This window comes from Rhinolophus sinicus, chromosome 3 (genome assembly GCF_057876585.1).
Source record: "Rhinolophus sinicus isolate RSI-liver-muscle chromosome 3, RSI-T2T, whole genome shotgun sequence".
Lineage (NCBI taxonomy): Eukaryota > Metazoa > Chordata > Mammalia > Chiroptera > Rhinolophidae > Rhinolophus > Rhinolophus sinicus.
Genome location: NC_142503.1, coordinates 128,168,788 through 128,179,827, shown reverse-complemented (window position 1 = coordinate 128,179,827; position 11,040 = coordinate 128,168,788). Strand labels below are relative to the sequence as shown.

Genomic DNA, 11,040 nt, shown 5'->3' with positions numbered 1-11,040 from the left:
CGGGCTCGTCATGTCATCCTCAGTGTAGAAATGTTAATCCCCCATCATTGGTAAAAATCCTCTGTTTGCATGGCTCAAATATTAGGACTGACCACAGGAACATTTACCCTATAGCAAAGGAAGCTGAAGTTACAGGGCACCTCCTTGCACAGACCTCTTCCAAAGCACTGGAGGGGCCCCAGCAATGTTAACATGGTCATAGGCTTTGGTAAAATTTGGAAAAAATATTTAAACTGTAATTCATTAAGATTGATGTCTCTTTCCTTTCTGTCTTCCATTTTATCACACTTTCTCTTTTGTCAGGTATAAATGGTGGGGCCTTGGGCATTTTGGGAGTGGCTAAGAAAGTTGAGTTAGGGATACATTTAGTTTGGGCTTTGTGGTTTGCAGTTACTTCTGTGAATAGTTAAATAATAGGTATAGTGTTATGGGTTGAACTGTGTCCCTACCCCAAATTCATATGTTAAAAGTCCTAACTTCCGGTACCTCAAAATGTAACTGTATTTAGAGATAAGGTCTATAAAAGATAATTAAACTGAGGTCTTTAAAGCCAGTCCTAATCAATTATGACTGGTGGCCTTATGATAAAATGTTGACACAGACATGCACCTAAGAAAGACCATGTGAAGCTATAGTAAGAAAACGGCTACCTGTAAGCCAAGGAGAGAGGAACCTCAGAATGAAATCAACCCTACTGACACCTTGATCTCAGGCTTCTAGCCTCTAGAACTATGAGAGAACTTCTGTTGTTTAAGCCACCTAAACTACTCTGTAGTAGTTTATGGAAGCTCTAGAAAACTAATACATATAGCTTCCAGAGTATTCCTAATGTCAACAATTCAGCATATAATAGGTCCTCGAATAACATGTTATTCAATGTCATCTCATTGTAACGTTGACAAGCCATAGGAACTTAACTCTTATTTAAATCAATTAGCCTATGGTAAAATTGGTTTTATTATACATTGTTTCGCTTGAAGTTGCAGAACCTATCAACATATTAAATGAAGACTTATTGTATATGACATTAGTAATTGCAAATTTGAAATGCTCCAAAATCTTATACCACATATACCAAAGAAATTTGAGTTTTTCCAAGTTTGACAAAAATTCTAGAAAATTATGTGACATTATCACATACAAGGTGTGAAGGTGGTAAGTTCCTAAATTATCAAGAATTTACAAAAGTAACCATCTAATAGAGTGAAGTACCTTCCTACACTCTTTATAGAAAATATATATAATCATCATTTGAAAAGGCTATCAAAGAGCATGCAGCCAAAAACAGAATTGTGGGGAAAGATATATAGGTTTACCAGGTAGATAAGTTTTAAAATTTATTTTTGAATTTGTGATATTGTGGTAGTTATCTTTTTTTAAATTGTAATTTGTTCATATCTTTTCTCATTCTAAAATATATTCACTTTTGTGACTAATGTATTTTTCTTTAAAAAGGTATGATTAAGGTACCCAAAAGTTGGATCTACGCTGGGACTAACCAAATAGATATGGTGAGTTTCTGCCCTATTTAGGAGAACCCTGTTCTCTATCTCCTAAGAAATACCAAAGCTGAGGGCTGACCCATGAGAACTGCAAGTATGGAGAATTTGGGATAGCAAAAGCTGCAATGAAGGAGTTTGTGGAAGATTTCAGACACACCTACTGCCAAACTAAGATGTACGAAGTCTGGAAAGACATTAGGGCCAAAGAGGGACCCTAGGCAATAAGCCATAGTGAGAACCCCTGGAAAGCCCCCACTTACCTCTCCTTGGGTGTCTGATCATCATTCTGACTCTACTCTTCAGTGTATCTGGTTTCACTTACAACATATTTCAAAGAGTGGGTACTCTGCAGTGACATCACTATTTGGCCATTATGATGTAATGGGGAGGCATCTGATTATTCTGGGGCTAGCGCTTCCCTACTAGAAATGTCTCATTACTTTACAGGTAATTGGATTCTTTCATCATTCAGGTGATGCAGGAGTCAATACTATGTTAGAACTTTATCTTTTTCAGGGATGCCTCCCTTTAATACCTATTTCTATTGCTCCATTCTGGATTAGACAGAGGTCCTTGCTTTTCCTTTTCCTCTGTCATATTTCTCATCCTTGGCTTTGGGGGGGGGGCGGCTTTGCTCTTCTCTCCAGTGCTTAAGGAGCATAATGTAACTTAGATGGCCCCCTTAAGGAAGAACCCCCACCAAAGGGGACTAGGGGCTTCTACCCAAGCTCTTCACTTTAACCGCACCAGCAACTGGTGCTGGGTGCCAGGGAACTAAATTGCAGGGCCCTGGTAACTTTCCCTACCATTACCCCAAATGGTGGTGGGATCTTGTGGAGTGTCTTATACCAGGGCTGCCCAACTCCTCCATGTTTCCTTCCCACTCAACTTTTGCATAGCCAGTAACAGGGAATAGGACCTTTAAGAAATGAAATGACCAAAAAATGGGGGATGCGAGGGAAGAACCTTGTTGCTGGGTCTTTTGCCACCCTCAGCCCAAAACAAACAATACTTCTCAATATCCAATGATATACACTCTTTTTATATTTCAACTTTATTTCAAACATGAGGTGTTTTATCCAGAAGGGAGAGCAGGTACATAAGGCAGCTGAAGTGAGGCACAGTACTAGTGGGTTTGGGGCCCAGTGAACAGGGCTGCACTATGAAGGGGTGAGGAAGCTCTGGGAGGGCCTGAGTTCTCCAGGTCTGCTATTCAAGGGGTGGATTAGTCAGTGTTTTCAGCGACTTCATTTTTCTTTAGCAATATCACCAAAGTGCCACGGCTGGGGACACAGAAAAAACTACCAGGCCCTTTTGTTTTTCCTTATGCCTAGATGGGGAAGGGAATGGAAACTACTAGCAAAAAATGAAACATTTCTGATGTTATCCCTTGCCACGAAAAATGGGTGGATCTAACTGTGCAAGGCCCTATTTTGTACCCTGGAAGTGGGATGTAGTCAGGAGGCCTGGGGTAAGCCCCATCTCAAGCTGCACTGAAAAACCATCTGATCCTGTTGGAGTCACTTCTCATCTTTGGATCTGTGTCCTTATTTGTGGAGGATCCAGTGATCTCTAAAGACAAGCCTTTCCAGGTCTCTGATTCTATGACGTGTGGATTACAAGAATCCAGAGGAGCTCCAGAGAAACACAGGAGTTAGTAGCAAGGAATGTGGGAGTTAGATTGGAAAATTGAGGCGTTAGGGGTTATGATGAAGAGAAATGATGAACTACATTCATAAAGAGAAATGAAGGAAGGCTATCAGACATCTGAGGTCTGGATGAGAGGAAAGGGCAGCAGTGCTCCTGCTGTGTTGCTTCAAGGACCCAAGCCCCTGACCACGGTAATGGTTTCTCTTATGGCACTTCCGACTCCACAGCTCACGTTATACCCTAAATTGCTCCCGTTCATCCAGTCATCAGCCTTTAGAGGCAAGTCCCTACCACAATGCCTAACACAACACATCCCTAAAGATTCCTCCAAATTCCTATTGTTTACCTTATCAGATTAGGCTAGCAGCTCATCCCCAGGCCCTGGAGCAGCACTATATGAGAACCAGAAGACTTATGTGTTGGGTCTGTAAAGCTGAGAACGGGGCATTGAGTAAGCCACAGTATTTCTTAGAGCTCAGGGAACAATGGATTATCCTTGGTTCCCTGCTTTCAACCAGCTTGTATTTATCCATTCAGTAATACCAGGGCTCTCAGACAGGGCCAGAGCACAGAGCATCCAGTCCTAGTTGGGGAGCTTTCTAGGAGAAAGTTTAGGCAATTGGCCTGTTCAAGGCTAGTGAACAGGTGGGTATGGGAAGAGGGGCGGCACACCAATAGGTTGGAGGGTTGACTAAGGCCAGGGGAGAATCCCACTGTATGGAAAGGCTATAGTTCAAATGGGTTCCAGGTTCTCTAGCAGGCAGGAGAGTTAGTCCCTTGCTGATTCTGCAGATCTGGGACACTGGCATAGGAGAAGCAAGCTCCAGAAGGGGCAGATGAAGTTTGGGACCCTCAGTGTATTGTCTTCTCCAAGCCAGTTCGGGAGACTGGGAGGATGGGAAGACAGAGCACTATTAGAAACTGTGTTACTTTCCTAATAAGAGATGATATATGGCAAGATTTTTAATGGAAAAAATATGTAACATCATGGTTATGCACTGGAGCTCTGGAGATTTTTTGGGTTCACAATCCTAGCTCTGCCTTTACTAGCTGTATGATCTTGAACAAACTACTGAGTTTTTCTGAGCTGTTCCCTCATGTCTAAAACAGGGATGATATTACTCAACTCCTGGGGGTTATTTTGAAGATTATAATGCAAGCAAGATACCAGATTTAGTGGGTAAGTAAATGTGAGCTATTATGATTGTTAATACAACATAACAGTAATGCATACACATTAAGCAAGATTACTACACACTGAGCCTTGACCCAGTCTCCCTCTCCATTATCCTCCCTTGGGCTCTTCACTGATAACTAAGTACATTGCTTGGTGGCTTCCAATACAGTTTCATTCTTCACTCTGCTGGAACTTTGACCCGAAGGTGATCCATAAGATGTATGAAATTGTTTTCACCAGATAAGGATGATGTTTAAATGGCCCTTTGTTTGAGGAATGACTCGGGTTCCTCTTTTTCAGGCATCTTTCTTCAAAGGATTAAGGCTTTAGGTAGGATGGGCATGGTAACAAACCCCATACTCTATTCCGAATGCATGTACAGGTACACGTGATACACTCTCTCACTTACTGGTAAGGAAGAAGGGGATCCAGAAATTTTTCTTTGAGAAATCAGTAACAGATATAAAGGGGTGGGGAGCTGGTTACCTGGGAGCTCCTTGTTCATTTGCATCAGGAACTGCTTCTTTTCCCTCTTCTCCCTTCTAGAAGACTGTTAAGGAGGAGCCTGAAGGAGGAAGGTGGATCTACCATGGTCTTGGAGAAAAGCAAGTAGGTTCTCCACCCCTTCTGGAGGGAGAAGGAATAGCACAGATCAACAAAAATGAGAGGGAGGCAATTGGAAATAGAGAAAATGAAGGTAAGTACTCTATTATGCTAAGAGAAAAATGGAAGTGAAAAGAGAGGGACAAGAAAAAAGCAGAGCTTAGGAACAGGATAAGAGGGGGAAAAAAACCCAACAACTAGCAGAGGTTAACCAGGAGAGACATATGGCATGAATGTGTGGGGGTAAGAGTCCAGCTTTCCCATTTCACTTGCTCAGGATATGGAGCACACTGCCATCTTCTGGTGCCATTTAATTTTCAAGTTGTTTTGATTCTTGAAGTGTTTTCTATTTCTTATACACGTAATCCCTTATCCTCACAAGTTCCCCAACATTGTTTCCTTTCATCTTTGGGACTCCCAATCATCATTTCCCCCAAGAGACCTTCCCAAAGCTGTCTCAGAGCATCCAGGCTGGAAGTCTGTGAGGGCCAGAGCAAAAAGCAAGAGGCAGAAGATGAGCTGTGGTTTGAAAGAAGCCTTAATACCCAGAGGCTGCAGGCTGGTTTGGGGATGCTTCCCGGCCTTGGAACATTTGTGTCAAAAACTGGAGGACCCATCCTCAGCCCCAACCAAACACTCGGGGTGCTGTGCATTCTGAACTGTAGCACTCCAACTGTAGGTTGGAGAATGTGGCTTCTAATCTACACTCTGCCACTCACAGATCATAAAATGTCAAAGCAAGAAAGGGCCAAAAGAGATCACCTAAACCAAATCCAATTTACCCAGAAGGAAACGGGGGCCCAGGAAGGTAAAGGAACTTGCCCAAAATTATACAGCTAGTCAGTGACTTCCTAGTCTTGAGGCAGAATGAGAATAGTGATTCTTGTGATTCACAGTCCCTTGATAAATACAGTCCATAAAGTGCTTAGAGGTCATTAGAAGGCACCCCAGAACGATAAGGCTGGCATTTTTCTGGAAGCCCCTGAGTGTAGCAACCCATTAGCCGCCACGTTATTTGGCTACAAGCACAAGTCTGGAGTTGGTTTTGTCTTCATTTACACACCCCCAGGACTGCAAAAAGGCTGCAGGAAGGAGCTCTGACTACTACCTCCCATCACTCCCCATCCAGTTCTCCAAGACCCAAGCCAGGGACTGTCAGGGGTGACAGGGGAATCCTGTCATAATGCCAGGGATTGGGGAGCAATGGCCAGTTTCTGGGATTTCAGCAAGGCAACTATAGCTGAGTTAAAGCTAGGATGGACAGGGTTGGGGGACCTGAGATGGCAAAGGTAGATAAGAAAAGGGAAAGAGCCAGCAATCTAAATGACTTCAACTGAGGGGGCTGCTACTTCACACCACACACCAACTCAGCCCCAAAGAGGTGCCCTAACCGTCCACTGCCTAGGCCTGCCGAACTTTCTCCCAGTGCCCGCTCACGGAAGAGAACGTCACCATACTCCTTATTTTTTGCTTTTTTCGAATCCTCCTAGCGCCCTTTCCGGTCTCCTTTCTCCGGTACCTTGGGTTCCTTCTACTCACATCTAATCGGTGTTTTTCACCCCTATCTCCCCGACCTTCGCTGATTCCATCCACTCCCCAAACCCCTTTGATGCCTCCCGCACTTGACTCTCTCGGACAGCAGCCCGCCAAATCTTTGGGCACCCCTAGCCCCCAAGTGCCTTTGTTTTTTTCACCGTTGGCCGCAGGCGTCTCAGATAAAGTGAATCCAGCCCTGAGGCTCCGGGGTTCCAACACTGCCCGGGTGCTCGGGCCCACGTAGAGCATAGTCACGGCCGCCGTTGTTGTCCCAGAACTCGTGGCCTGTCACGCAGTAGCGCAAGGCGAAAAGCAGGGCGCCCCCAACGGGCGGCGCGGGCAGGCGAAAGGCGAAGCGGTCCGCGCGTGGAGGGGGCGGAGCCGGGCCGGCGTAGGCCGCGGGCGCCTCGCGTTGGCTCCGCCACCCGTCGGCGCTCCAGCGCACGCTCACGCGCTTCTCGTAGGCCAGGTCCAGCACGCGCGCGCTCCCGGCCACGCCCAGCGGGCCCGCCTCGGCGCGTTCCAGGCAGATACGCTGCGCCTGCAAGCGGGCGGCGAAGCCGGGCTCGCTGGCCGGCTCCAGGGCGGCGCGCGCCTCCTGGGGACGAAAGAGGGAGAGGGAGCACCGAGCCCTGGCGAAGTGAGGGCAGAGAGGGACGGGGTCATAGCGAGTAATTGGACCAATCCGACGCCGACCCCGAAGTCCGGGCCCTCAGAGTGCGGCCAAGCTGCGAGAGTGGCCGATAGCCCCTCGCCAATGGGAGCCCCAAAAGGGACGTGCAAGAGCAATCCCGGGGTTGGAGGTGGAGATGGGTATTCCTTGATTAATCCACTCCCCCATGCCCGCCGCGGTCGAAATGGGGAGGTCCAGGGAAGGGGCGTGCGTGCACCTGCCGCCTACCTGGAGGCCGCGGGCGCGGGGCTGGCACGGTGCGAAGTGGCGAAGGGCGTCCCTCTGCAGCTGGATCTGCACGTGGCGGGGCACCCGGGGCAGCTCTCCAGGGCGGAAGCGGCGCACGGCGGCCAGCTCCAGCCCCAACGCGTCGGCGAAACGCACTCTTTTGCGGGTATCGGGGCTGCGGCTGCGAGGCGCCCGGGCACCGCCGCCTCCGGCGGGTGCGGAGCGAGCCCGGCGGCCCCGACTCGGAATGTGAGCGCGCGATCTGGCCCCGAGGCGCGTCCCGCCCTCGCCTGGCTCCTCCTCCGGCTCCTCCTCGAGGCTGGGCCGCAGGCTGCGGTAGTAGGCGCGCTCAGTCAGCGCAGCGATGAAGCTCAGGTTGCGGGGGATGTCGGTGCGGGCGGGCCGCTCTCGAGACATAGCATCCCCCGCCCCGGCAGGGCCCGCCCGCAGCGCCGCCTCTCTGACCTCGCTCCCAATGGCCCACTCGCCTGCGTCCACGCAGAAGCCGCCGGCCCGCTTCAACCGCCCCTCGCAGTTGCGTACTCTCCTTGCTATCGCCTCCAGGATCCTCCACCTCCCGTAGTTCTGCTTTGCCTTGGTGACTACCTTTCCTTCCCTCTTGCCGTCAGCTTCCAGGGCCTTAGACGATCACCTCCTGTCTCCTGGTAGCTGTCGGCTCTGAGCGTGCGCTCAGCAGCACACATCCTCGGGTCTCGCGGCCGTCGCGGCCCAGGCCCCCGCCCACAGCCCTCTGACAGGTGGCTCCCATCTGTCTTCGTTGCTGCACTAGGGGGCGGGGACTCCACCCTTTCGGTCCTGCGTGTGACCACTCGGCCCTTTAAAAATTTTTTTTAACGACCTCAACCTTTCTGGCAATGGGATGAGTTAATGAAGGATGTAGAGTAACATTTCCTTTTCTTGCAGGGGAAGGTTCAAAACGCTCAGTGTGTGACTTTATCTTCAGGGTTCACTGTTGTCTAAACTCTAGTTTACAGGTTTTGGTGGGGCGGGGGGTTGCAAAGAAGGGAAGGTCATGAAAACTAGGCAGAATCCCAAATAAAAACTGAGACGCGGCCCACAAGGGTGGGTGGCCCATTGGAAAAAGTTCTGAACTAAAAGTCGTGGAAAGACAAAGCTTCTGGTCTCACTTCTGGTGCTACTTAGCGGTGTAACCTTGAGCAAGGCACAACTTCTCTGTAACCTCAGTTTTCTCATCTGTAAAAAATGGGTTCGAATTCTGATCTCTAACCTGACTAAGCCTTTTGGGGACAGAGGATATGTCTGATAGTTCATCACATAGTGGTCCTTTAAATTATCGAATGAATGAACACACCACACTCTTGGAGCTGGGACTGTAGGGTTCTAGTTCCAGTGGGAGGTTCCAAGAAGGGCACAGGGCCAGTGTTTTTCTTCATTTTTTCCTACTTTAGTGAAAAGAGCATGTGAAGTTTTGTTTAGTTTTTTTCCTACTTCTCTACTGATCTTATATAGCACTTACAGTGTGCTAGATATGTTTGTAATAGTTTTACAAACATTAATTCATACAGTGCAGCCTGCATCATAGGAGCAGGGAGTCTTATTATGGCTATTTTTACAGATGAAAAAATTGATGGAGAGAGGGGCTAAGACTCTTGCCCAAGGTCACATAAGATAATAATTAGGGAGTTGGGATTAGAACCTCAGCAGTCCACCTCTGGAGTCCACTCTCTTATTTACTTGTTTATATAAGATTAAAACAGTTAATGGTAATAGTTAACATCTTCAGAGTATTGAAATGGGGAGTCTTAGAATAGAAATGGAATCTCTAAATTTAAAACAGCAGGAGAGTTTAACTGTAACAAGTGACTAAGTTGGAAATAAACAGGGAGATGTATACTACCTTATTATTGTAGAATTCATTCCTGTTTGCATTTTAACTTTAGTATTAACTCTAACAATACTATCAAGCCAGGACTGATTTTTAAAGTGATTCAGTTTTATTTTCTTATTTAATATGTATGTATATAACCCATGGAATATTCTTTTTATATCTTAGGGTATAAAATAATGTTACACTAATTTGTTTTACAGTCAAGCAGTTTAAAACTGTCTTCCTTGCTCTGGTAAAATATGTCATTAACGAAATAGATAAGGTTCAAGGTTAGCCTATGTGGTGTGAAGTTTTCTGGTAAAAACTCTGTTGCCTTGTCTACTGTTGAGCTGCCATTCCTTGGCTCTGTGGTGTTGGTCTGAGAAGATCCTTGAGGTACACAGCTTTGGACCTGATCTAATTTGTGTTGGTCCAGCACCTTGTTCTCCTGGCAGCTCAGACTGACATTAAACCTTTATTCCCAATCAGTCTTTGTTTCTTAAACAGCCACTGCAGTTATCTTCAAACATCTGACTGGGCCTGCTCAATAACTGGCCAGAGGCATTGAGTGATTCATTCAGTCAACATTTACTGAAGTTCTCTGTTAGGACTTGAGGACATAAAAGTGAATAAAATTCAGTTCCTGCTCTCACAGAGCTTGTAAATACTTGGTGGGCAGACAGAAATATATTTGGACCCTGAGACTTAAAAATATTTTTATTTCAATTAAATGTCTTAGAAGAAATACTGCAAATGAAGAACTAGACTAAGTTATTCTCAAAAAAAGGCAGCAACCTTGCTGGTAGAAGCAGGAATGATCAGCCTAAGAGCAAAGAAGAAATGAGGATGGTTGAAAGGATACAGTCATAAAAGAGTGGAATAGGCTGTGCATTCAGAATTCAAAGGAGAACTGAGTTTGTGCTTGTAAATGGCATGGATTCAGTTTGGACTTGTAAATAGCATAACAACACTGATGACCTGAAGCAAAGCGGGACCTCGAAGCAATACGGTGTTAAGACAAAGTTTTCAAGTCAGAATTAGATTGAGTCCAGCTTCTCAGTAAGTGGCTTTGAGCAAAACACTTAACCTCTCCAAGCTTCACTTATCCATCGAATGAGGATAGAGCAACGTAAGGACTGGTGTGAGGAAAAAATATCATGCATGTAAAGAAAGCACTTAACACCTAATACGTCTTCAAAATATGTTAGTTGTTACTATTATTGTTACAGAAAAGACTTTGCTTGTCCAGTGCCCATAGGGGCAGATGGGAATACCAAGGCTTGGACTGAAGGTAGAAGCAAAGGGAACCAGCAGGAAAGGAGAACTAGGTTACCTCTTTCTAGCCTTTGGTTGGAGATCCTTCCAAATGGAGCTGAAAGGAAGTGACAACTGCAAGAGCTGGTGGGCCTGTCAGAATGCCTGAGAGTGCCCTCGTGTGGATCAGCTGTGGTCAGACAGCTTCATACCCTGTGAACTGCCCTGTGTAAATGTACTGCCATGTACGAGTATAAATAATAGACATACACATATGTGCATATATATATATGTATATATATATATATGTAATCTGAAGGGATAAATGTCAACCTTGATTGACACTGGCAACCTCCAGAAAGGGAGGCAAAATTGTGGGAGGGGCAGAGCGAGGGAGATGGAGGACTTGTATTTTTTTCTCTATACCTCTTTATTGTTTGACTTTTTCATAATGAGAATGAGCTCATGTATTGGCTAAAAAGAATTAAAAACAAAACCAACCTGATTACAAAAGAAGGAGAAAAGAAGATGAAAAGTTACCTGCAGAAACTGCTTGCTATCCAAGTCC

At 46.2% G+C, this 11,040-nt stretch overlaps 1 protein-coding gene across 1 annotated transcript; it reads right to left on the bottom strand.

Moving 5' to 3' along the window:
- Positions 1–2,523: 2,523 nt before the first annotated feature.
- PPP1R3E (protein phosphatase 1 regulatory subunit 3E) lies at positions 2,524–11,038 on the bottom strand. The gene is made up of 2 exons (XM_088797014.1): positions 7,370–11,038; positions 2,524–7,066 (listed from the first exon to the last, which is right to left on the bottom strand). Exons 1-2 carry the CDS (start codon positions 7,784–7,786, stop codon positions 6,644–6,646), a joined length of 840 nt encoding a protein of 279 aa, XP_088653140.1. The 5' UTR covers positions 7,787–11,038; the 3' UTR covers positions 2,524–6,643.
- Between the last annotated feature and the right edge of the window lie 2 nt (positions 11,039–11,040).

What these genes read in the sequence shown, in the direction of transcription:
- PPP1R3E (XM_088797014.1), bottom strand. Translation starts at nt 7,786, where the DNA reads ATGTCTCGAGAGCGGCCCGCCCGCACCGACATCCCCCGCAACCTGAGC. An exon ending in CCCGCGCCCGCGGCCTCCAG is followed by an intron (nt 7,067 to 7,369) that starts GTAGGCGGCAGG and finishes TTTCGTCCCCAG; the next exon opens with GAGGCGCGCGCCGCCCTGGA.